A 27,485-nucleotide genomic window follows, 5' to 3' on the forward strand; every position below is an offset into this window, starting at 1 on the left:
CAGAGCTCACCAAAAGGGATAATACAAAAAAGAAGCACCTGTGTATATTTCTTCTCTTAGAACTCTTTTATACTGGTGTATGTTCAAAGATACTGGATTTTTTTGGTGTTTTTTACTGGTGCAAATGAGTGGGGAATCAAACCCTTGGTGTAATCTGTGCTGCTGCTTTCCTCAGCAAGCAAATCAATGTAAATGCCAAATACCAGGAAACAATCCACTGATGTTAAATGCTTTACACTGAGAGGAAAACTAAATTTTCTCATCTCTCATGTCAGTGGCTTGTCTTCATGCAGCTAGAGCATTTTACATAGGAATCTGCTCCAAGAATGCTGATCCTTCCCAAACACAAGTATCAGTCCTCCACCACAGTAACTTTAAGCATTTGGGTCAAATGAGAGAGGAGACATCTGGGAAAGATGAATTTATTCAGACTAAATAAATTTTCAGCTGCAACTTTATAATCTTGTGTTTTGGGTAAATCATGCATAAGCTTGTCTTGGAAGGCAATTTTTTATTAGACCCACTGGTGCAGTTGAGAAGATGAACAAGTTCACAGGTACACAACTCTTCTGGTCAGAAACAGAGTTTGCCCGCTTCATCCTGAACTTGAATTTCATTCCTTTTATTTCAGACTTCATGAAAAGTTCTACAGACTCATAAACTTACCTGTTTTCCAACACTATCAGATAGTTTAACACAACCTGTTATACCTTGCTTTGTGAATGTTGTCTTTCTTAGACCATCACAGCTCCCACAGTTACTCCTACAGATGGATTACCATTAGGTTTGGTATAAATAATCATAACTAGAAATGTCTATCAAAAGTAAATAGCTTTCTCCAACAATTATGAAAACTGAGGAGGTAGTTTACTTATATTAAAAAAATCTTGATTTTGTAAAGGCAGCAAAAGGCCAAACCACACAGAAGTAGTAAAATGAAAAATGCTTATTTTAAAGAGAAAGGGCTTTACCTTCATTCCTGGCTCTTGGTCTGTTGCAGGAATTACCAACAGTCTTGCTTCCAAGTTGTACATAAAACTGAACTAACCTTTTAAAAAACACAGGATAGAAAAGAAGTGTAATCTTCTGATAGTACAAGATCAGTCAGGATAATTTGCATCTCTTAACTAATGGCATTTTCAGTTAGCTCATTATTCCAGGATTATTGATTAGGCAATGTTCCCAGAGGAACCAGACATGGGCATTGTAAATAGTGAAGAACCCAAGACAGAAGAAAGTGATGTGGTTCATTAATCTTCTGCCTAATAAATATGTTTTTGAGTGAGTATGAGAAGTTAGCAGTTCCATCTCACACAAAAGTTGCAAATGTTCCTTACATCAAATCTTACCTTGGCCCATTGTAACCAGGAACTAGATGAAGCTTTAAAAGACAGCATGAGAGTTGTAATAAAGTTATTATAACCTCCTAAACCACCAATCCTTTTTAGACCCTTTAATTCTTAACATAAACAATTTCAGTAAAATGAGTTCACTGAACATTCTGTGAAGTAAACCCTTTGATTTTGAACCTATACATTATGATTTCATTGAATATTCTCTTGTTCTCACATCTTGAAGTGGTGAAGAAAAATGTTCCTGAGTTGCTATTCTTGCAACCTGCCCTGTAGTCAGTGCTTTTAGCACTTCCCTACCTTCTCTTATTCCTTTCTACTCTAAACCATGGCAACCATTGCATCTGAGTGTCTGCATGAACATGTCTCCATGTCTTCAATTTTCCCCAAGACTACTTTCTGCAACCCTTCTAATGCCACAAAACTCCTTGACAGATTCTATTGACAGAACTCTGAATTTGTCTGGAACATCCCTGTTTAGTGATATTTGAATTAAGTATTATTTCATCCCTGTGCTCCAAAATATTTTAGTATCCCCCCACCCCAATCTGCAGTAATGCCACAGTATCCCTGCTGAGCTTGTGTTTATTACTGTGACTCTGTGGTTTTAGAGTAGTTTACATTTTCTCCCAGATACACACTATTGTGCTATATAACAACAATTAATTTCAATTAATGTCCTGCTGCTCACTCCCAAAATTTCACTGCATGTCTCAGGCATTCATCTGAGCCTTACTGAGTCATAATTAAGGTAAAGAGCATCGAGATGATTCCGAATGCCATCACCCCCTAACCTACACCCTCCTCACAGGTTGTCTCTATTGCACACCAAAAACAGCACCTGAGCAGAGCAAAGAAAGTGGACTCAACCCCATGACGAGATTTTGCATGCTGCAAGTTGGCAATGCCATTCTCCTTGCTTCATGGCCAATTTTTAAATTAGAATTATAGAAAATCAGGCTTCATTAATTCTATTGAATGTAGATAACATCTTTATTTAAAATATAAATATAAATTTTGTGGTGCCACTCAAATAATTCTCCACACAGATAACTCTTTTTTGCTACAGAGGATTTGGTCATAATTTGTGGTAATTTTGGTAAAATCACAGACAAGCTACATGACTACAGGCAGAGCCAGTAAAATGCAGACAGGACTCCAATTTCCCTCATCCACTGTTATATCCACAGTATCATAATCCTCCTCTAAATCCAGATTCTAAATCTAGCTGCATTCCAGTTCTGTTATCAAAACCTGTGTCTACTATCTGAAATGTTTTGTATACCCATAGTGTCTAGGACAAGCCAGAATATCCTCATAAATCTCATTGCTAAGATAACCCCATAGAGAGCTCTAGACAGGCTCACAGCACTACACCACTTAGCCAGGTGGGTTCTATTTGTTTGCTGCAGCTCTGTTGCTGGAGAAAGCATTCAGGCAATAAAACTAGATGGAAGCATCAGAGGTGAATAGATTTACAGTCCTGTGATGAAATTCTTTTATTCTTGCCAAATGTGAAGATGGTTAAAAAGCAAAACCAAAGAACAAAAAAACCTTTCTGCAGAAAGGTGAATCAGCCCATCTGATCTCCAAGTGTCTGACCCAGAGCAGCTCCCTGGGATGGTTGCACAATCATTAGCCATGGGTTCTGTGCAGCAGATGGGAGCCAAGTCAGCTAACAAGCCAGATGTCACCACTTGGAAAAAAATACACATCTATTCCATGGTTTTTATCTAGATGCCAGGTAGGCACTGTGTGCAAATGTTCCCACTAAAGAGATAGTTAAGAGTGTCATAAGGGACAGGCCATCAGAATGGGAGGCAGCAGCTCATCAGTAACCAGAATGCATCCATGTATCACGTTGTCAGTCAGAAGGATGGAAATACTGCCAGTGAAATTGTGCCTTTGGTCTGTTGGGCCATGCAGCAGGGAAGGAATGGAGAGACTCCAGGGGTTTCTGAAGTGTAGGACAAAAAATTGGTCTGGGTGAAATGAACTTTGACACTTACAGCTCTCTTAGTGCTATGTGACATTCTCCTAATATCTGGGAAAAAAGGTGTAGTCAATCATATAAAGGAATAAGGAGGGAATAGGACAAACAAAGCTAAAATTATGATACCACTTAAAGTATATACTAAAATTTGAGTGGTTTTTTATGGTCACTGGCTCCCAGTTTGAAATACTTTAGTTTGAAATGCTCTCAGTGTGACACCTAGGTGTGGCAGTGTCCTGTTGGGCTGCTCCCCTGAGCAGCACCATACACCCCAGGCTGGCAAACCTCAACCCCTTTGGAGCAGAGCAAACCAGGGACACCGAGTCCCCATGGACCATGCTCTGCTGGAAAAAGAAGGGTGAAAGGGAAAAGGGTCCTTGTACTTAAAAAAACCAACCAAACAAACCCCAAAAAAGTCTGTATATTCCTTACATAAAATTTGCACTTCACATTCAAAAAGCTGTAACTAATGGTAGGAAACATGGATAGGTAGATCTGCAGGAATTTAGAATTAAAATAAAAATTTAGTGTCTTGCAATATTTTTCAATTTTTCTATCAGGCTCTTCCATGCATGATTTAACAAAACAAGATCTTAAAAGGTCTGGGAAAACACCATTAACCTGAAAAATAAGCAGCTTAAAAATCTACTGCAGGAGTTTCAGCCTTCCTATTCACAACCCACATATCTAACAGTATGTCTTTCAAGGCATATTTTCCTGCTGTTTACTCAGTCACCAAAAAACCCCCAGTCAAAAAAACCTTGCAAAAATAAAAGATAACTGTGCAGGGGCTAAAATGACCCCTAATAAGATAACTGAATTCTATGCAAGGCATTACTGAATGCAAAAAGTAATACCAAAATTGGAGAAAGTACTTCCCTTTAATCTCCCCTTTCAAGTGACATTAATTTTAGCTCCAATAATGAAAAAAAAAAACTTCTAGGCTGAGGAATTATTTTCTTTTTAGTGAATGGGCCTTTCAGTTAACCCTTCCCATTCACAAATTTCGTGTGCCTTTGCTTCTAGAAAAAAGAAGACAGAGTTAATGGTACAGATGGCCTCAAACATTTAAGTGGAGTGCATCTGTTCAGAGCAAGGTATCTGAAGCTGAATGTCTAAGTTACACACGGCCAACTCAGGCTGCCTTACAGTTCATGAAATAAAGAAATACATGTTTGCAGAAGACAAAGCACTGGCCAGCTGCTCTTTTAGGATGAGTTGTGTTGCCCTTTTGAAGCAGCTATTCTCTCCTCTGAACACAAAAGCAGCCTGGGGTAATTGCCGTAGTCTAAAAAGTCCATGTTCCAGTCAGGCAGCACCAGGTGACTACTACTTTTGAGCACACACTGAAGAAAGCAAAAAATCCATGTTAGTCCCATCTGTGTTTGAGATGACCACTATGTTCTGTCTAGCAAACAGCCCAGGGATATGGCTTCAAGCATGAATTGTTCAAGGGAGTTAACCTGCAATGCTCACTGTGATGCTTACAAAAAACCCAAAAAAATAACAAAAAAAGCTGGTTTATGTTTTTGAAGCAGTGTTAAGACACAAGATAACGATATTCTTGTGCAAAACAGAAGCACTGCTCAGAATTTCTAAATGTCTTTTGGCTTTTCAAATGGTTAAAACTTTGCAAAAATGGAAAACTATAAATATGAATATCTGGCATTAAAAGTGGTTTCAAAGTAATATTAAAACTAAAGGGAATAGTTTTCTTTATAAAAAGATTTCTCCATGAAAGAAGGAATAACTCAAAAATACTGTTTTGAATGCAGACTTCTTGAGGAAGTAGTCTAGACTACTTCCAATATATTGCTTCCCAGGATTAATAACACAGGATTTCAAGACAGTGGAATAGAAGTGCTCACATACTTGTGCGAGCACAAACACGTACTTGTCCAAAGCGTATTTGTCAAACAATTAATTAGTTGAATTAATAACCAATTTACATAATTATATGACTATGACACGTATTTGTTAGACATGCAGGGGACAGGAGAAAGGTGGCTGGTGCAGTGCCAGGGAGCAGCTGAGGATTTCCCCAAACCAGCAGCCCCCACAATATCCTACAGAGCACTGCGTGCCTGAGCTGTGATCACACAAATTTCTGGCTCAGTTTGCTGAGTGAGCCCACAAATTCAATAATGGGGCAAATCATGGCATTGCTTACTCTCAGAGCAGTGTTTGTCAGGAGAAATATTTTACTAAGCTAACTGCCAAAATTGTAGGGTGCTCAAGGTTTTAGGTGCCTAATCTCTCATGAGACTGGACAAAGCAGCAGCAAACTCCAAGCTAAATAGTGGTTAAATTAACAGCCCTTTGTCCATCCTAATTACATTAATCAGCTAGGCAATTTGAGAGAAGAGGATAATTGCTGCCAGTGTAGCAGGATTCAGTACCAGCAGGGAGAGAGGTGAAGGCTTGTTAGCCTCTTGGCTATGCAGAAACAATTCACATTCCACTCCTTTGCACTTCTGACAAGTGGAGTAATTCACAACATCTGGCAAGTAAACAACAGCTCCTTGCTATGCCATCCTCATGCCTGCAATTCAACACAGTCAGAGGAAAAGGAGCTTTTCTCCCCAGCTATGGACAGCCTTAGGTTTTGTGCATTCTCAAGACCATGTCTTCTGCCTTTGAATACAATGCAAATTATCTTCTTAGAAAGACAGAGAATTAATATTTTATTTTATTTTATGCTGCCATTCCTAACCTAAGTATTCTCTTTCAAAAAAAGGAAATAATATGCCAGAATGAACAAAAAGGTATTTTTTTCTATGTTTCAAAGTTCTTGTACAGGTTATGACTACCGTAAAAAAACCACATTTCCCACCTTCTCATATCCACACTTGCAACAGAGAACATGAATACACAGGCAATTGTGAGAAGCAGCACTGGGCACTGACCTGATATTTGTGGTGTCCAGGGGAACAGTCCTCGCCTCCCTTTTGCCAGGTCCATTGAAATACAGAGATTTTCCATCGCTGAGCACTCCACAGCCTGTCCCAACCTGACCTCCTGTTATCTTGTACCAGAGAGGGCTTAGCTTCCTCTCAAACCTGTCGAACATCTCACTGTGATTAGGCACATTAGCCACACAGGTTCCATGTGATGCTTCAAGAAAAATAAAAGAGGGAGATGCTTTGGTGAAACTGTGTTGGACAGAGTAAGGGTCAGATACAGTGCACTGGCACACAGTTCTGTTGCATTTTTATGTGACAAAGCACCAGGCTTTTCTAAGAAAATGCCCTGATGACTGGATTCTACCTTTTTAAACCCACTTTACAAATTTCTATAGGAAGAATAAGCCCTTTTCCTCTAAACTCTAGGATGGCTTATTTCACTAAGTGAAAACCAGCCAAGCTTATGTTGATAAGGCATTTTTTGCAAAAATAAAAATATAATCCTTCTATTTAATTTTAAACAAATCAAACAAAAGACCTTAGCTTATTGTTTTGTTGGTTGAGGGTTGAAAAGACTGCAGTGTGCAACTAGTTGTGTCAATCATTTTTTTCCACAGGGTTTGCATTTTGTTTTTTTTTTCTATTTCAGCATAAAAGCCCCTGAAACCACAAGTGAGCAGAATTTTCCACAGAAGGGACTGTCAGAACATATGTTCCCTCCTGGTCCCATGCCATTTTGAGGCCAGGGGACTCAAAAATGGCAAAAATTCTTTTGAAGATGATCCAAAGGCTTTTAGGCAGACTTTTCAGTTTATAATATTTTATTTTGTTTTCTCTTTTATTGCTAGTCCCTTCCCATTCATACAGATGGTGATGTTCTGAGATTGTGGTTGCCAGAAACATCAACAGTGTCCGCTGCCTTCAGCTGCTCTGCTCTGCCTGTGCCGAATTTAATTTAACAAAACAAGAAAGATTCCTCTTGGCAGCCCATGCAATATATGCCATCATATATTCTTCTGAAATATTGGAGAGGAAAACCAAGATGTCAGGTTCCCAGGTTTGACTGAGGCAGTGCTCACTGCAATCCCCCCCAGGAGGGCTGTCTTACCCGTGTAGCCCAGGTCACAGAAGCAGACCCCCGAGACGCAGTCCCCGTGGCCGCTGCAGTAGCTGGGGCAAGGCTCCGAGATGTAGACGCCGTCCAAGCCGAAAGGAGCCACGCTCTTGTGGGAGCTGCTCTCCTGGATCCAGCGGAATCGGGTCTTACTGCACAGGAAAAACAATGGTACTGCTACTCCTGGCTTCAGGAGCTACTGCTCCTCGCTCAAGATTAAAAGGACCTTTTCCCAAATTAGACATTTGCCTGGATTTCTGCAATGCCACATTTGTGCAACACTGCTTAAGGATATTCCTTCCAGACTTTTTGGCTGCATTTTGACTTCCTCTGGCCCATATCCATCGGTGTGAGAAAAAGAACAAATATGTGGTTTTATCAACAGTGAATGATTAGACATGACTTTGAAGATGCTTTTTACTACTCAGTCTAACCTGAACTCCTAATTGCATATCAAAATCCCAGAACTTCATTTCTTACAGTATTTTTGAAAGGAACTCAGTGGTGGCAGCAATGCAAAGTTTATTGTGTGATAGTACACTTTTGAGTAGAAAACCTTTAAGTTATTTTGATGCAAGAAAAAAAATGCCACTTTCTAAATAGAATGGCAAATAACCAGTCTGACTCATCAATGCCAAAGTTAAAAATCCTGACAGTGAGATGGAGATGTAGCAGACCTGGTAAAACACAGATGGAGTAGCAAACAAGTGCTATCACTAATAATTTATCTAAGGCTGCTGAGCTGACACAGCTGGCCTAGAAACATGATTGACAGCCCATCAGCTCATACTCTAAAAGCCTAGTCCCACATGTGTGGGGAGCTAGGGTAGTACAGGAGGGTACCTTCCTCAATAACTTGCAGCTGTACTGGTTACCAAAGAAGAAACATCTGTGCCAGGCCAATCAGTCTACAGGATATAAAGGAGTAGCCCAGCTTTCCACCTCATATAGAGGTACTTGCAGTTAGAGATACAGATAGATCAGAAGGTTGCTGATAGGAGCTAAGGGACAGGTGATCATGTAAGGGACAGATAAGGTAGGAAGATGTTGTATGAGGGACAGTCCAAAGCCAGGTAGCCAGCAATGCAGAAAGATAGAAGGAACCAGAGCCATGGAAACTGCTCACAGGCAAAGAAATCAGTACAAGCTGCTAATAAGAGAAGGGAGTCAGAATTAACACAGACACCTATGAGATAAGGAGACAGAGTTGTACTAACTCTGAACTAATAGAGAGGCTTATGACAAAAAGAGACAGTGTTTATAAGAAAAAGGTCTCTAGAAGAAAATTAGTTGAGTTCAGAATTGTATGAGAATAAGGACTGAACGTGAAAATGTGTCGAGTGAAGACTGGTAAGAAATGCAAATGAAAGGGCTGATGGTATTGTCAGCCCTATCCATCTTGTCTTAGCTGTGACACAAATTTTAATGGCAAGGTCTTCTGATGTACTCTTTCTTGGAGTGGCTGCAGATTCTTCTACCGAGTAGGGATGCCCCTAAAGATTAATCTTTGAGGTTGAGGGAGAAATTTGCCCACAGTTGCTGCATGGGTGTGTAACATCAACCTCTACCTAGTAATTGTTTTTGCTAGCTTTCATACAATTGCTTTGATATAATTGCTTCACCGTTGCTTTGTAGTGCACTGTATTATAATAGCTGTTACAGCTCCACTACTACATAGTAAATAATTCTGATTAAGGTCTTCTTGTCTAATTGTTACCATAATCAAACCATAAATAAGCATATTAATAGAAATATATCTAGTTTGCCATCCTTAATCCTGCAGGACAAAGTTGTGTAAAGGTTCAGTTGCACCTGTATAATCCTTTAAACATAAACCACTGACAAAGTCTAGGTCTAAGATTGGATCCAGCTGTACCCAGGCTCCCCTCTGAGAAGGAGTTTAGAAAGCAGTGAGGTCCCTTCTTGACCTCGTGACTCAGTGGGAGGCCTTCTTTAGTAAACTTCGTCAGAAGATCCCACTCTGGCCACAATTCTAACTCACTGCATAGGAAACTTGTTGAAGAGAAAAAAAATTAGTCATTAATTTCCAATTTCCAGTCATTATCTTTCAGCTGAATCATTTTACAGGAGCGCCAGAGAAGGAAACAGATTTAAAATCTTATTGCCAATATAATGGTTTAATATCTTCCTTGCCACTCTGCCTAAACAATAATAAACCTATTGCTTTTTATTTTTTGCTGTGCACGAGGATTTGGTAGGTAGGTGATCATTGTGCCCCTGCTCAGTACCAAATAATGAAATGGGATGCTCTCTTGTTAACCCATGAACCATGATTTCCTAAGTGGCCCTCAATAAACTCAGTTCTTAACATGCCAAGACACTCATTACAGTCACAATACTTACATTTTTAATTTATTTACATGAGCTTCTTATTCCTGATCACATTACTGAACATAATGCCAAACAGATTGCTGCTATTGATTCTGCCCTGCTTGTTTTGGGTAAATCAAATCAGCTGGTGTCAGATCTGTGCAACTTGGCACCTGCTCTTATTGGCTAATTACTGAAGAAAAGACAAACTTGTTGTGGTACACATGGCTATTTCAAGTCCTTGCGGCAGAGGCACTGGCTCCCCTGCCACACACTCAAATGGGATTGAGATGAGGGAGGAGGATGGGTCAGAAACCCAGAGGCAGCACTAGAGAAGCTGCAGAGGGGATTTGAGGCAGGGGAACATGGCCAGAGACCTGGCAGGGTGGTTGTGCCAGTAAAAGTGCTTGGTGCATCCAACAAATCAGATTGGGGTGTTTTACTGATGGAGTAAACAGAGAGCAAGGGGAGTGAGAAACTCCAGCCAAATCCAGATAAGACTGAGAAAACCCTCCTGATTTCAAGGCTTATTTGTGTTTTCCACCATCTGATGTTTTCTCACTTGTGTTAATCTGATGCTGAGGTTGTGCTTGCAGATGGGCTTAACTATGATTCTTCCCTCCTTTGCCTCTGGCTGTCCCAGCTGCCTTCAGTCACATAGCACATTATGCGTCAGCTCAAATACCTTGCTAAGGTTTCTTTGCCCAGTGGTAACTAAAATTAATCCTGTTCAAATGACTTATTTAATTCATGTGACTTATTGCTCTCTAGCTGGTGCCTCTGACCTAGTGGACATGGACAAATACAAGAAGGAATTTATGTCAAATTAAAAAGTGCTGGGTTCCTCGCTGCTTTGTAATTTAATTATTTATTACAGACCAATCTGACACCCTTAAAATGGAAAATTCTCACTGCTCTGGGCAGCACAGTATATTTTCCCCAGATCTACCATATTTTAACACTGCTCTTATACGCAGCTTTGCAACTTTTTCCTAATGTACCATTCTAGAAGCAGCTAAATCCCCTAATCCACGGGTCCCACTGGCATCACTAGTTTACAGTGCACTGTACCTGGCTGCAAGTGACCTGGGGATGACAATAGTAACTCTGGTCCAGTCCTCGAAGTCCCCGGTGTGGTAGACAGAGGGCTCGCCGAGCTCCCGGGAGCTGCCCTCGCAGCCCTTGGTGCCCGGGGACGCGGGGTAGCAGCCCTCCTTCACCAGCGACCAGAAGAGCCCAGCATCGTGGGAGTACTGCAGCAGCACGGGGGCAGAGCTGCTGTACTGGTTGGTGCAACCAATGTTCAGCTGCAAAGAAGCAGAGTCAGAAATTATATGAAGAAACGTGTGCTGTTATTAGTGTTTATTGGCTGCAAACCACCTTCGACTTTTTTGCACTTGTTCTGAACCCTGCTGGCAGTGACTGGTGCTTGGAGTGTGTTTCCTATACTTAAATTCCCGCCATTCCTTCATCAAGGTTGCTGAGTTCAGCACACAAAAAGGTGCAAAGAACTTTCTAAGGGTCCCTGTGCACAGCAAGCCCCAAACAGCAAACTCAGTGCAGGCACCTGCATGCCCAGGAATGGAAAGAGCTGTATCCTCTGGGATCCATCCCATCTGCAGCCCAGTGTGCTCAAAGGCTCAGCCTGACTCCCAAGTTAGTCCTAACCACAGCCTTGTCCCTGGCCTTGCAGGAGTGATGCCTGGGAGTTGGCACTGCAGAATGGAGTAAAATTTGGATTAAGACGAAAAAATGCATATTAAAATGTGAAACAAAAATGCAGCCAAGACCAAGATCAACTATTGATTTAAAGTTTCAATCTCATTCTTCAAGCTATCAGAAAAATATTAGTTTTCATTATTTTATTGCAGAAATTCTATGTGAGGTGTAGAACATAAAAGGTAAAACAAAATCATTCACATAAAATGATATAATTCTAACAAATTACTGTCTTTGAGATTATCAATGCAGAATTATTCCAGTCTGCTATTTTAAATGGAAATTTCACACACTCACAAAAGCACGCAAATAGAACTAACATTTATGTGCAGGCTGAAAAGCTTTCCAAAAAGTATAAATTCAGTCCTTAAATAATAGACTTTATAAAGAACCCACAGTGTGAGTTCTGTGACACATTCTTATGTTTTCTATAGTTATGTTACATTGCCAAGTGCTTCAGTGATGGAAGCTGTATGAAACATTTTTAAGTATTGATTTTTTTTTTAACCTAGACAATTGCTGTTGATCATCAAACCTAGAGAATGGACACTTAGTCACTGAAGTACAGGAAGGTGGTGAAGAGGCAAATGGTATCTTTTCCAGGCTAAATAGTATTTATATATTGAGATATCCTTGGGTTTTAGATAGTTTAAAGTATGAAACTACATGCAATACAAGAAAATTGTACTGAAATCCCTCAGTTTGTATAGCATTTTATTAGTATATCTTTTAGTTGAAATTAAATTATTTTACAAATCCCAGTATTTCTAACAAACTTTCCTATTTATAGAACTGTGGGAATTATATTTGAAAAGCTGCCTGTAAACATCTGATCTTTTTAATAATTCCACTTGTAAATTATTCAGTGTCTGTATCCACCAATTATGTAAGGACCATGTATTTGTGGGGAGCTCATTAAAATTGCATTGCAACCAACTTCCAGAATTCACCAATGGGATTTCATTATAAACTCAATAAAATTTTGATTAGGGTTCAGAAACAAGAGCTTGTCAAAGCAAATACACTTTCTTTGGAGCCTATATTCTGATGTATTGTCAGACCACTGAAATTTTGTAAGTTCTTTAAAGAAGAAAATGCTAATTGGAGCCTATATTCATTGACATAATAAAAGTAAATTATATGAAAAACCCACACTGGAGTAGAGAGCAGCTTGTAAGTCCTTAAATAGTTTAAAATACAAAAAAATTCCCCAAACCACATTGGAGCTTTTGTTCTCACAAAGCCCCAGACGGGATAAATCCTTTTTTGCTTGACAGTGCAATAGCATTTCCTAGTACTGACTTGAATATAATGACAGTCACTTCAACCCACTTCTGAAATGTGCTGAAGAACAAAAAGCTTTAAAACTTCTCCAGATGGGTTAAAATGCTTTCCTGCACCAAGGTTTTGGCTATTCTTCTGGAAAGCATGATGGCATTTTATTCTGTATGGGTTCATACTTGTGCTCTTCACATCTTTTTACACAATTGTCTAATTTATCACTTTTGTTTGAACTGCGGCCCCAGTGGCATCTTGCAAGTTTTGGCTAAAGGCAGTTTTACTGATATTCTTGCACAGATTTATGTTTAAGGAATACCTTGAACTGCAGGACATATCCAGGCTTCAGAGTTAAATCTCGAGTCACTGCAAACCGGTCTCCGTCTGATTTACCGAAGAGCATGGCAGAAGGGGTGGCAGAGCAGAAACTTTCATTTTTGGGCATCCCTTCATTGGCCAGCATTAACCATACACTCATCTGGTTCATGGGGTAATCAAATGCTGGCTTTTCATAAAAGTTCTGTTAGAAAGGAAATGGAAAGCCAGAGGTATTATCACCTTGCAGAGTGACATCAGAATAATTCCCAAAATGATGAACTTTCAAATTCTGCAACCCTTATTTTCCGTGGTTTTCAAAAAATTTTAATTTCCAAAGCTTCAGTCTTGACTTTTTTGCTGAGACACATCATTACATTCTCTGTCACAAAGCTTAGGAGCCTGTGGAAATAACCCAGGTTACTCCCACACACAGATGCAGCTGCAAGCACTACAGCAGTCTCTTTAACCAGACCCAGTATTTTCAAAGAAAACTGTCTTCAAACAAGTCTCCTAACAGGATTGTTCCTGTTTCATGGGGCTGCCCAGAGCCTACTCTTGCTTATTACCTGTGGTAAGGTGGGGTTAACAACAGGAATGATGTGCTTCTGCTTCTCTGACAGAATGATGATGTCGTCGATGGCCCACTGGTCGTACCCCTCCCCTGAGAACACGGGCTGCCACCAGCGGAACCTGGTGCAAGGGGTCTTGGCTGCAGCTGGCAGCTCCAGGTAGACAAACCTGAGGAACACAGATTTAGAGAAATATATCACTCAACAGGGAAAAGAGGCAGGAAAGCCAGCATCTGTCTTAATGTGTACAATAATTTGTGTGTCCAAAGAAGTACAATGGAGCTGGGGAAGGGTCTAGGAGAGTAACTCCTATGAGGTGCAGCTGAGGAAATTCGGGTTGTTTAGTCTGGAGAAAAGGAGGCTCAGCAGAGACCTCATTGCTCTCTACAAATAACTGAAAGAAGGTTGTAGTAAGATGGGAATTGGCCTCTTCTCCCAGGCAACCAGGGACATGAGTGCAGTGCCTCAAACTCTGCCAGGGGAGGTCAGGTTGGACAACAGGCAGAATTCCTCCACTGAAAAGGTGGTTGGACACTGAGGCTCCACTGGAGCTGGAGGAGACACCATCCCTGGAAGTTCAAAAAACCCCTGGATATGGCACTTAGTGCTGTAATTTAGTTGATATGGTGATGTTGAGTCAAAGGTTGGATTTCATGATCTTGGAGGTCTTTTCCAACTTTAATGATTCTATGATGCTATTATTCTGTTTTCCCATGGATCTAGATACCAATTTGTACACTGCATATCAAGAAGCCTTCTTTGTTCTTCTTTTCTGTGGAGAATTCAAACTCTTCAAAACAATGTCTGTATTTTATGCTCTATCGCTATATTGCCAAGCACAATAAGGAACTGATTTGAGCTCTCCAGCTCTGAATTAAACTGTTCAGCTGATCCATGTTCAGCAAATCTTAATGTTTTTCTGACGCCAGGAAGTAATAGTGACATATGCTAGCAAAATTAATTTCTCATTCTCTTCTGCTGATTGGTCCTATTTGTAGACAAAGGCATCCTTCTGTTACAATGCAATAGATTATGTAGCAGTTTTCTTTGGGGAAAAAGATTTCAGGCCTCCTATACAGTTCTTTGTAAAAGAACTTCAGGTCTGCTCAGTTTGCTTTATGTCCAACTTAAAAAAACACCTTACAAAAATGATGTTAAATAAAAGTTCAAGTTTCAAACCTATTCATACTAATGTCAAAAGGTACAAGAATTAGTAACTTGCCTAGTCCTATTTCAGTCAGCTTATATATATGCATTTATGCATCCACTCCTTTATACATACAAATTCTTTCTTCATATCTTCATATCTTTATATATTTCTATCTTCATTTATTTATATATTTTTTTGTACCATGTACTTTGTTTCACTTGCCAGTTAGGCATAGAGAGGAGAAGGTATTATTTTTCAGTTCTTTTCCAGAGAATTTCTAGATTTATTGTTGGAGAATACGAATTGGAAAATGAGATCTTGATCACATTTGAAACAAGAAAAAAAAAAATCTGCATAGCTTTGTTCAGTAAGGACCACCACTCTTCATTGCTCAGAAGGGCAAATGTTTTGTCTAAAAACATATTGGATAGTCCAGTATTGAAGCTTTCATTATTTAGCTTCTTTGCTGGGTGTGTCCTGTAATTCTGACCAAGTAAAGACCAAAGCACTCACCTAGGAAATGACGGGAATGGAATAGCTGTAGTTCGGATTTTAGTAAGGCTTTTGATACTGCACCTCACAGCATCTTTACAGACAATTGTCCACCTGTGGGATGAGCGGGTTCACAGCATGCTGGGGGAGGCCTGGCTGAAGGGCAGAATTCAAAAGGCTCAGGGAATGGGGTCACATCTGCCTGGTGACTGGTCAGGAACACCAGCAGTGCTCCTCAGGCTCCATCCTAGGGCAGTCCTGTTCAAGGCATTTATCAGTAACATGGATGCAGGAGTTGAATGCACCCTTTTGCTGATGATACAAACTGAGAGGTGCTATTAACTCTCTTGAGGGTCAAGAAGTTTGCAGAGGAATCTTGACAGACTGGAGCATTGGGATTGGTTCATGGGATAAAATTTAACAAGTAGAAATGTTGATGCTGCTCCTAGGATGTAACACTGAGCACAGTTGTAGGTCCCTTCTACCTGAAATTATTCTATTCTATTCTATTCTATTCTATTCTATTCTATTCTATTCTATTCTATTCTATTCTATTCTATTCTATTCTATTCTATTCTATTCTATTCTATTCTATTCTATTCTATTCTATTCTATTCTATTCTATTCCATTCTATTCTATCCCAAATTCAAGAGTTTTATACTTCCAAGTGCCTAAATCACCTCTAGAAAAGAGCAGTCAGACAAGTTACAGAAGCCCTTCCAAAAGCATTGTTCATTGCAATGCAAAATGAAAAATAAGAAGATAAAATTATTTGTAGGTTGAAAGACATGGACTACAGGCAACAGAAATCACTAAGTTAGCACTTATGCAGACAAATACAATTTAAATTTTCACCAACAAGGTATCTGACAGCAAATTTGAATGGCTCATTGATTTCTTCTCCTCCTTAAATATTTATTTAAAGGAGCTTTTGCTCCTTTAACATTAATACATGTTCATTAGATCTAAAATCAGAGCCAGAGGAAATGGAAGATTTCTACATTTCTTTTGAGCAAGTTCTATATTTGCTTGCTAATGTTTTGGAGATATTAGCATTTTATTCGTATTTCACATAGGAGGGAAGTGATAGGAAATTTTATACTTTACTGCGTATTTCAAGGACCACTTTCATTACATTTTTCATTCCTAGTGGCAGGAGTTTACTGTGGCAGCCAAAATAATTTTTATATAATGATGACTTCTAAGCATTATAACATTAAAATATAATTCATGTTTTCAAAAGTTGATAAATATATATTTTTAAAAGCTGATGCCATATGGGTTAGTTAATTTAGATAAAAATTATACCTGGGTTTGCTGAAGTCAGAGAAATACATTTCTGCTAGTAGCTGCCAGTTGATCCCACCATTATTGCTGTACTGCAGCAGCACACCTTCTTCTCTGCTATCGGGTTGATTGCATGAAGAAGTCTCTCCTCCAATCTGGATGTAAAACTGTACAAAATCCACCCATGTTGTGTCCAAATCCCAGCTTACCAGCTGTCTTTTTCCAGCCTACAATACAAAGAACAGAGGGACAATAATTATCTTAATTATGGCACCTTTACGATGTATAGGCATATTCATCACAGATGAATATTACACACGAGATTACACAACATGGAGGACATTGACTTCTGTATTAACTTGGCTTTTTTTGTCTTTCAATTTTTCTGCTTGTCCATCCTTTATGTCAGCCTGATTTGATCTCACAAGAACTTTATTATTAGATTTCAACACACAATGCAACAACACAATTTCCATGCAAGAATTTAAGCTCATTCCCCATGATCCCAAGTGACTTCAGAGGACAAAGAGCAGGTACTGGATATTCTGAATCAACACAGGATAAATTTTTAAGTATTCAGCTTTCTATTGATAATGCATAGAGCAGTAAAAGACCATTTCTCTAGTCTTATTTCCCTGGTCAAATCTTGCACTGTACAAGGTTACCTGATCACCTGAAATCAGCTGCTATAATACCTTGCTCAAAGTCCATCTCCTACTCAAGAATCAGGGAGTGGCATTTTCTCTTCATGCTTCAGCTAAGTAAGATTTGTTCCTACACAAAACTATATTCTTTTCCTAGTAAGTGTTGTAAATCACAGGTTTACCTAAGCATAGCTGAGAGAAACAAATAGCCTTGTAAAATGTAGTGATCAGCTTTTTCCAGTATGTTTTTGAATTTAGGAGGTCAACATGGTCACTCAGTGCACATCCAGAAGACAGAGCATATTCATAAAAAAACCCAAAAAGCTTTAAGAGCCTTTTATTGTAAGTGAAATTATCCCACACCCCTCTTGTCTTTGTGCCCTGGGGCTTGAGGCTGAGCTTGTGGACCTGCACATCAGCAAGCCTACAAGATACTGATATGGAATATGTGGCTGTCTGTGACAAGGCAGGACACAGGATGAGAGCAGTGTCCCCAGAGAGGTGACCTGCATGCCCTGCACCTGGCACAGCCCTGCCCCAACACAGCATCATGCTGCCACAAGCTTTTATAGGTAGGGCAAAGCCATTTGTCTACAGCTGGAGAGAGGGTGCAGGGATCATATTTCTGCATTTATTAAAGTAGCTGCAAGCTGACACCACCCCCCAAAATGGACCAGGACTGTCATCATGCCTACTGTATCTAATTCCCTTAAAAAATGTGGTTCTGTCCAACTTCAAGCATAAAATGTTTAAAAAATGAAAACCAAGGCTAAGTTATGACACCTATATTTTAAGTAATGGTTGTGTTTTTCTTTCTCACTTGTGCATTCAGGATCCTTATGACAAATTTCCAAACAAACTTGAGATAAGCAAGTGACATGATCTAGTTGAACACAAGTAACAAGATTTAGAAGCTAAGATTTAAAACATCACCTGTGTTTCTTAATAAGATGACAGATGAATTTATATCCCGTTCTGTTCATAACCTCTTTCTTCTTTCTACACAGCTGAGGGTAAACCCAGCAGAGATAAATGTCTGCTGCTTCCTTCCTCAGAATATTTTGCTTTGCTGGTATAACAGCCTGGGTGCTGAGCTCATTTGTAAACCCTACCAAATAGGCCACCTCACACTGTGAGACTGATTTCTGGAAGCTGAATGCATGGGGGTCTGAAGTTCTGTTGGCTTGTACCACTGAGGACAAGGCAGTAAGAAAAATCCTTTGACTCCCAAAAAGCTCATACAGGACACAGTCTTACTGATTTAGTCTGGAATAGTTCCTGTTGTTTTGGTTTATTTGGTTGTTTATTCCCAGCTGAGATGGGAATTCCCTCCTGGATGGCCCATGGGAGTGAGAAGAGTTTTGGATGCAGCCCTGAGCTTCCTGGAGCAGCCCCACGTGGCTAATGCTGGCCAAGGTGACACTGATCCTCTCTGGGTAGTTTGCTTTCACAGCTTCATTGGGGACACTGGAATTTGAAACTATCACCATCAAATCAAGCCAGTAATAAGGATGCAAACACCTTGCTGTCCCATGGGCTGGTGTCCTGGCTGGCTGGGGACACCCAGCATACTGACCTGCAGCGAGCCAGGCTCTGGCTCTAAAACCATTCCAGGTGGGTTTTCTATATCTACACCCCACAGCAGCTCTGCCTGCCAAAGGGGTAATCACAGAACCAGGTTAATTGAGAGAGGGCATGAGTGACATAAAGCCTCAGGGGAATTGCAGGGGCTAATTGAAAGAGCTCTGAATTGTGAACACACCTACAATTGATTAAAATGAGTTGTAAAACAAAAGATAGAGGGTTGTCAGAACAAAGCCAACATTAATTCTGGCAGCAGTAATTGATTATGGCAGCAAACATAAGACATACAAATAAAAAGCGGCTGCTTGAGCAAATGAAATGTGAATATGAGCTCTCCAAAACAATACAGAACTGTTTGGCAACTATAAAAATAATTTTTTATTATCTACCAGTATGGCCCCTAGACACCTTGAGAAAGATCTAAACAAAAATTAAATAAACCACCTTCTGTTAATAGCACACAGACTGCTGCTACTCAAGAAATGAGTGATAACATAACCCTTAGAGATCAATAGAAAGAAGCCAAGAATTTCTAAATGAGTTTTTCACTCCTCCTTAGCAGGAATCAGAAGAAAGATCATAGCAGGTTAATTCTAATTTAGCAAACTACTTTTGAGAAACTTGGCATAAGGAACTGAGCCAGAAGGAAAAACATCTAACAGGAAAGACAATTATGTATAAAAATCCAATTATCACAATTAGCTAGTTATACTGATTGGTCTAATAGGAAATTTTCAGTGCAGAGCTCTATTTCCAGGGGAGCTGGATGTGAGACTATGTAGGAGTGCTGAAAATTATTTCATGGGTTAGATTTTTGTAATGAGGTAAACAGCACACAATCGCACAGCATTGCATATTGGGTTATTCTTCTGGGACTAATCTGGTTCTCATGACAGCAGTGGCAGTTTGATCAAACCTTTAAAAGAGAAACACATAGCTGCATTTATACTCTTCCTTTCAATTAAGAACAAAAAAACCCCTCAGTACTAGACCTGAGGAGCAACAATACAAAAATAAATCTGTGATTACAATGCATAATCTTACATCTGATCATAAAGATCTCTTTTTATTTTAGCTATAATTCTTACTAATTATCAGAATTCCCTATATCTCCTTCCTGTTCTATTATTTTTTGTCTGCAAAGTATCCAAGTTATACAAAATAATATTCTCCTTCACCTTAATAATTTTCTAAAAGCCTGAAAAATATGTTTTTGGTTTTTTTTCCCCAATAGTTTTGTTCCTCTGACCTCAAATTAAGCTGCTGGTGCCCTGGAAAGCCAACCTTTCCCCATTTCACCCAGGACAGTACAGAAGAAACAAACGGGAGCTGTTGGATGCTGCGAAATGAGTCTTAAAAAAGAAAATGTACAAGTAAGACACTGTGAATACACACACTTCCCAGCACACTGGCAATTTACCACCTTTCACTGCAGCTGCTATTTCTTGAATCCACAGTGCCTGCATCTTTCCCTGTCTCTTTTGATTGCTTTGTTCTTTACCTGCAGAGCAGCCGTGCAGCTGCGTGCTGTTTAACGCACTTCAATATCACGTGCAGCTTTCTGCCACCTCCCTTTTCTTTGCCACACAGCCACATCATGCTCCACAGAAACCTACAGGATGTGCCTTTATCAGCCTCCCAGTCCTCTGTAGTACCTTGTTGAAGTAGAGTGAGGAGCCAGATGAGATGACCCCACAGCCCTCCTCAGGCTTGACGATCTCTCCCCCAATAATTTCCTGCCACTCCGTCTTCAGGGTATCTGGGTTCTCAAAATCAGACATGATGGTTGAAGAAAGGGGATTCTCAGGCTGACATTCAGTACCCCGAAACCCTGAATCACACCTGGAAGGAAGTGTAAACATAACAAGTCTTAAGAACTTTATTTGACACTTAGTTAAGCTAGCGTACTGACCTTATGGAATTCCATGTGAAATAATAAATCATTCTGGGATTGCAGTTTTGTATTGTGGAAACAAACCACAATAACTGGAAAATGGGAAAACCCTGTATATTTTTTAAATTTTATTTTTCAAACCCCTGTGGTGTCCAGGAAATTTGAAGCTGGCAGGGAGTAGCAGACTTTGTCCTTGGTTTAGCACCTATTCTGGCAGCCACCTGGCCCCTGGCATCCTTCTGGCCCTGAATCAAGGCTCTTGGGCAAAGGGCTGGAGGACCCACCAGGACACCTGCAGCAGGGCAGCCCTGTGCCACTAAAAGCTCTTCCAGTGCTTGGATCTGCCAAGGGTGTGGCTTCCAGGACAGACTGGTGTGGAGCAACTGGCAGCTAATGCTGCTTGAATGGTCAGTTGTAGTGCTTTTGATTTTTTAAATGTTTGATCCAAAAAGAAGAGCAACAGCCAAGAAAAGGAAAGTATGGAAAATAGTAGAGTACCTGAAGTATCAGTATATCACTTTTTATTTTCTTTTTCTTGCCAGGGCTGGGATTGAATGCACAAGAGATGGTATTTCTTGTTCGGACTTAGATGTTTATTAATTCCTATCTATATTACACTGTGTTCTACAGCACTTCTAGCTAAAAATGGAGAGGTATCTCTCTCTCTACAAGACCTTTTAAGGCCAAATGGTCCAATTAAGAAAGAACACCTAAATTATTTTTACTTTTAACCCAATAATCACCCACAATGCAGGTTTTTCTATCCAATCACAAAAAATCACCCGGACCCATGAAGAAGAAGGTCTCTCTATACATTGCTCTCTCTATACATTGCTATATCCTAAGACCTTAAATTCTAAATTTTCCCCCATGTGATATTGCACACTTCTATTCAAGCTACACACCCAGGATCCTAATTCTATCACTCAATTTTGGAAGCCTTCTCCATGGCCTCAGGTCAAAAGCAGTGTTTTCCTGGGGCTCAGTGCCTGTCAGCACAGAAAGTTTAGAACTCCTGGTTTCTAGGATTCCAACAGGAGGAGAGCACTGTTGAGAGGAACTGACGAATGCTTCATACCTGCAAACACCGTGGTCGCACCAGCCGTGCCCGCTGCACATGCTGGGACACTGCTGGCCGATGTAGATGTTGTCCAAGGCCCACTCGTCCTGGGCTGTGTAGTAGCACTGACTCCAGCGGAAACGTGTGGCACTGGACCTTAAAATCAATCACAATGCATTAATTGATGATTGTTTGCAGAACTGCAGCAAAAGAGGTAAAATGTAACCAAAAATAAAAATGAAGTTGGTATCCCGATCACAGCCTAGACTGCAAATCAAAGACAGATGCCACTCACTGCACAGGACTTTCCAGTGAGCGATGACATTTCTGAGGAAGAGCACATTGAAGGGATTTTGAGCATTATTTTAAGGTAAGCCTAGCTATGAATATTACTGGATTTTTATTATGTTATGGTTACAAAATTGGAAAGGTGGATCTAGGGCATGACTTTGTTTTTTGTATTTTTGGTCACAGTTAACAGGTCATAAACTGTTTAAAGAGGTTTCTCCTGATACTTAAAATTTAAAAAAATTATTAAAGTTCTTAAGTGTGAGTGAATACCAACTGTTTCCATTCAACAATAATTTACTTTTTCTCTTGGATGTATTTTTTTTTGTCAGGATGATTCTAAACTAGATTTTTCCCACATATCACTGGTGACATTGAGAGCACAAGTTTTTGTCAGAGATCCTGTTTCATCACACCTATTTTTTTTCCACACTGCAAATAGCTTGCTTTTGGCCAACAACTCAAAATCTGTAACACCCAAGGTTTGTGGTGAGGAACCATCAAATTAAATTTCTTGCCTAATTAAGATCTGGATATTTGTAATATTCTTGAAGCATGAACCTTGCCTTAGCTTCTCCTTTCTAAATAATTTTATCTTCAACAGTTTGTTTTCCTTTACAATAGTGAAGTCAGCTAACATTATCCATTTAAAAATGTTTATTGTTGGCCCTGTAGGAGATTGTCCAAAGCAACATTGACATTTTCCTTGGGAGTGACTCCTGCTAGCCATAATGAGATTAAGAAAAATACGTTTCATGTGAAGTGAAACAAAGATGGGCAATTTTTCATCATGATGGGTCAAAAGGGACTGTGCTGGCTGCATAAGGGGTAAAAAGGGGTGGTGATGGAAATGTGGGCACCGAGGCTGGATTCCATTGTTGTGGAGGAGTGGGACAGGGAAAGCAAGGCTGACTGAAGAGAATTAAAAATCCAGTTTTAAATTGGGACAAGCCTGTGTCTGGCCAAGGGCTGGTTGGGGGTGCTGAGGATGAGAAGCAGGCGGTTCCTATTAGAAGCTTCTTTTCTAGCTGGCTTCTGAGCCATATGGTTGCTTTATGATGGCACAGGATATAATGTTGTTACTCTACTTTGAGATACAAAGCCCTTTCCCCACCCCCAATAACTTATGTAGAATAAGACTTATTAAAATGAATATTGTGAAGGTGGCTGAGCCACCTGCTCACACGTATGGAAGTGAAAAAATGAACAGAGCAGGCCTGTGGACAGAGTGGCAGAGCAATTAGCCACTCTGGCACATATGAGAAGTTTGGTACATGCGTGGATAAATTTTTAAAATACCCGTTTTGAATTTCTTTAAAAAACAAGTGAAGCTGCCCAAGGGCTTGATTTTTAATTGAAATTACCCTTGTTGCCTGTTTTAAGTATCTGTTTGATATTGCAAATACTGTAAGCATTTTTACAGCACTCAGTTAATCTGCAGGGGCAAATCTGCTGATTAAATACTCCCTCAGGATATAATGTATTGATGGGTTACATTACAAGAGCTATGAATTATCCATTAAAAGTGTACAATGCCAGTAATCAGCACAAGAAGGACTTCCTAAGCTTGTGTAGGCACAATGGGCAGTCAATATTGACTGCAATTATTTACTGTTTATTTTTGGATCTGAAGTCAGCACATCACTTTGGTGCTGAGGTTCATGTTCACATCAATGGCACCACAGAGAGCCCTGACAGAGGCTGTGGGCTCTGGAAAGAGCCGTAATGACTGGTGTTAACTCAAAGGTGTGCTGAGGAAAATGACAATACTGAAACCAAAGAATGGTGTTAGAGCAGGCAAACACACCCCCTGTGAACTCCCAGCACTGTAAAACTGTGTCATGTTATTTTCCCAGGTAGCAGGAGGGAGAGCATCTTGTTCAGGCATCACTGTTTTCCAGCAGGGAGGGTGTATGGGTGCAGTTGGGGTTAGAGACCCTGCAGCTCCAGCGTAATTACAGCTAACTGGGGAAGAGTCATAGTGATACAAAGGCATTTTCACCATGCCAAGAAAGTCTCATAGTGCCCAGCAAGGGATGGTGCCCCCAAAAAGAGCTTGGTGTGGCACTGATGGTGATGCCTTGGCCGCTCACTGGCTGCTGAGAGGTGCCAATGACCCTGAAGGGTGGCTGGGCTGTGCAGGTGCACCAGGGCTGGCTCAGGGCACAAGAATCACACCTGACCTCCATAAAGAGAGGGGAGAGCCCAGCCCTGTGCAATGGCACAGGACACCTCTGTGCCCAGGGGAGCCCCAGCTGAGAAGATCCCAGTGCAGCTCTGCCTTGGGGCTGTTCCAGGCTGGGTGTGCACAGCAAGGCAGAGCTGCACCAGAGCTGACACACCTTTTCTGGGGATCATATGGGTTTCACCAAAATGTTTCCCTGGAGAGTCTCATTGTCCCATTCCTTCTGCAGGGGACTGCCACCCTGCCAGGTGCAAGCTCCACCTGCCTCCTCAGTTCCAGATGTTGGCTGCATGTCAAGCCAAGGGTGCACTCAGCTCCACTCATGACTTAGAAGACGCCCCAGATGAATGCAGGGATTGCAGGAGGTTTTGTTTCCCTCATTTGAGGGGAGGGGAGGAAGGCAGGATGCTCATTACTGCCTGGAGAGGAACATGTGGCCCAAATGGAGGTGTGTGCCGCAGCTGGAGGCTGGGGACAGGCCCAGGGAGGCACATCCCAGTCAGGAGGAGTCATTTTTATCTGCAGACAGACACTCTCCCCTGGGGACAGCTTTACCATCATGGGAATCCGGGGAATCCCTTTGCCCCAAGCTGCAAGGAACAAGGGGCTGCCCTCACCTTCCCACCCAGCCTGCTGCCAGGGGGGCAATGCCACTGTCACAGGGCTGTGGGCAGGGAAAGCTCTATGGATTCAGACTCCTCCTGGGTGAGGGATAAAGCGTGTTAGGCTGGATTGACAATTGAAAAAGCAGTGCTGCTGAAAAAACAGTCCTGATCACTGTTTTTGAAAGCTTTCCTGGGCTGCTCTGCATCTCAAGGTAACAACAGCTTAAGAGGATTATGCTGTTAAAAATGGTAATCAACCATTTTAAAAAGCCATGTTAATTAAGAAAAGAGAATAAGGAGATGAGTGTCAGCTGCATTCTCAGTGATAAAACACTGGCTTTCTGGACAGCCACCATTGGACATCTATTGAAATGGGAAGTGCAGCACTCAGGAGCTATAAAAACATTTCTTACAGGCAAAATAAACTTCCCTAGTTCCTCATAGTTTCTCCATTTCTTTTTTTTAATGCTACTTACTGGAAAGCAATCTGGTTCTCTAATGACATTATATCTGAGTAGGGCTGATGTCAAATAAAAGTCATTTTTGTTGTATGACATTTTACATAAGCACAAGGAAATTATGTCCCAGAAGTACTGCAAGTGAAATGATGTTCTGTTATAAAATTTTTCTGATATGTGAGTTAAAATAAAATCACTGCCTTCCCTCCTGATATTAAAAGCCTTAATGATCTAATGCAAATTTGTGGCTGATAAAATTATATTTGCTACCTTCTGAGTTACCATAATTACATTTACCCAATTATCCTGAAGCTCTCATTCAGTCATTAGGTGTTGATTTGTTTATGAAGTCAGCAACTGACAGCTGCTTGTATCTCATTAAAGCCTGTTCATATGTAAATGCCTTGCATAAAACTGAAATTAATTTTCATCAGTGGAAAAATGTTCAGTTCAAGTACAATACAATTTCAGCGAGCAGGTGCTTACATTACATTTCTTCACTACAAGTCTTGTTCTTGCAGCAGATTTTCCACTAACCCAAATCTCACACAACATGGGGACCTTGTAAACTCATGCCTGCCAGATGCAGAACATCTACAGATCTGCAGAAATACCAGCACACCCAGAAAGTTTTACAAGAGAAATAGGTGCAGTTATGGACAGTTTTCCAGCTGTGTGAGCACAGTGCCACAGCCACACGCCCAGGGTGCAAAGCATCAGCTGGGAGCTGTGCATCCAGGGATAAAAGCTCCAGCAGTCACAGCAGGGCTGTGCAGGGTGTGAGGGCATGCCAAAGCCACCAAGGGCCAGAACAAGGCTAAGGAGACATTCTTGAGACCTCCTTCAGGTGGTTTGCTTCCTTGTGCAGTAAATACAGGGCAGGTTGTGTATTTGGCAGCCTTTGTCTTGTGAGGTTGAAACAGAAGGAAGGTCCAGAGAGCTCTCCCCCTCACCCCAGTTTTGGGGAGGCAGAAGACCTGACTCTCTGCCTCTGCACTGTTCTTCCTGGCCATCACTAAGGTTTTGCGTTTGTGTGGTGTCTGCAGTGGATGCAGGTGAGGAAGGGATGGGAGAAGGAGGCAGGGCACCCCAAGGAGGAGCCCTACAGAGCACATTCACCACCAGCCACCTGGAGCAATGGTCTCTGTGCAGCTGGGCTGGCAGCAGAGAGCTGCACATCAAATCGTCACCAATAATACCCAGGTTTTGGAAAGGCAGAAATTTGCTCTCTGCTGTCAAGCCCTAAAATCCCCTCCCAACCTCAACCCAAAGTAACTGCTGAACCCTTACCCTGGTCTTGGTGGTGGAAAAGAATGTTAGAAAGGGGAAAGTGGTGAGAGATGAATGTACTGTGCTGGACTGTGTTTGGTGGGAAACATGCAGCCACCCTTGCTCTTCACCCTGATAACACCATAGCACAACACAACACAGAAAATGTGTTCTATGAAGAGCAAAGACATTTTCAGTGGTAATTTGTACCTTAATTACAAACAAAACTCTGCAAACAGACGGGAACCCCTTCAGATACAAGAAAGAGTGTGAAATATTTATGATTTGTGCACAGCAAAAACAGGAACCCAGCTATTACTTCATCATAATTTCTCCCCACAGTCTCTAAATTAAAATGGATTTATATGCTTCTGTCACCTCACATGATGAGAAAAATAAGTATATGCTAAAGAAAAAGAGGGCCACAACATTGGTATCATCATCAAATACACAGTGTAAAATAACTTTTAGTACAGTATATCTTTTACAAATTAGGAATAACAGCCTACTTTAGAGTGTAACCCAAAAAATTGTAGATGCTTTTTAAACTCCTAAATGCCTATGTGAACCACAGATTTTGCAGATGGTGGCCCATAATGGCATGTAAGATTTAGTACATTATAACCTTAACTACACTGCAATTACAGTAATTTCACGATTATAAGCCGCACTGAGTATAAGCCGCGCTTCCGAGTGTCGGCAACTTTTCATTCTTTGTCCATACATAAGCCGCACCTGATTATAAACCGCACGTTACAATACAGAGTGTGATAAAAGGTATCTATTCTATCACCATCTGTTGAGGGTGGGGGCAGTGATCCTTATCTCAACGGCAGATATTCTGCTAATGGGCCCTCCATTGAAACCAGGCAGGGCATTGTTCTTTATCTTTTCACAACCCATCCTTCCTCCAGCGAGTCATTTTCTGCTAATGGCCCATTGAGTCCCACTGTGTGACTGATAAAATTACTGCATCCCATTGGAAGTTGCT

General features: G+C 40.8%; 1 protein-coding gene across 3 annotated transcripts in view; it reads right to left on the bottom strand.

The window, feature by feature from the left end:
- The window catches only part of RELN (reelin), a 276,431-nt gene that overhangs the window by 54,669 nt on the left and 194,277 nt on the right, over positions 1-27,485 (bottom strand). For all 3 annotated transcript variants that reach the window (XM_033056990.1, XM_033056991.1, XM_033056989.1), the window contains exons 23-31: positions 21,708-21,845; positions 20,391-20,577; positions 16,529-16,734; positions 13,575-13,746; positions 13,010-13,210; positions 10,765-11,000; positions 7,357-7,514; positions 6,252-6,459; positions 972-1,048 (exon numbers count right to left, since the gene is read on the bottom strand). In XM_033056990.1, the coding sequence (XP_032912881.1) occupies positions 972-1,048; positions 6,252-6,459; positions 7,357-7,514; positions 10,765-11,000; positions 13,010-13,210; positions 13,575-13,746; positions 16,529-16,734; positions 20,391-20,577; positions 21,708-21,845 (1,583 nt within the window). The remainder of the gene's footprint in view (positions 1-971; positions 1,049-6,251; positions 6,460-7,356; positions 7,515-10,764; positions 11,001-13,009; positions 13,211-13,574; positions 13,747-16,528; positions 16,735-20,390; positions 20,578-21,707; positions 21,846-27,485) is intronic.

The sequence above is a fragment of the Catharus ustulatus genome, chromosome 4 (genome assembly GCF_009819885.2).
Source record: "Catharus ustulatus isolate bCatUst1 chromosome 4, bCatUst1.pri.v2, whole genome shotgun sequence".
Lineage (NCBI taxonomy): Eukaryota > Metazoa > Chordata > Aves > Passeriformes > Turdidae > Catharus > Catharus ustulatus.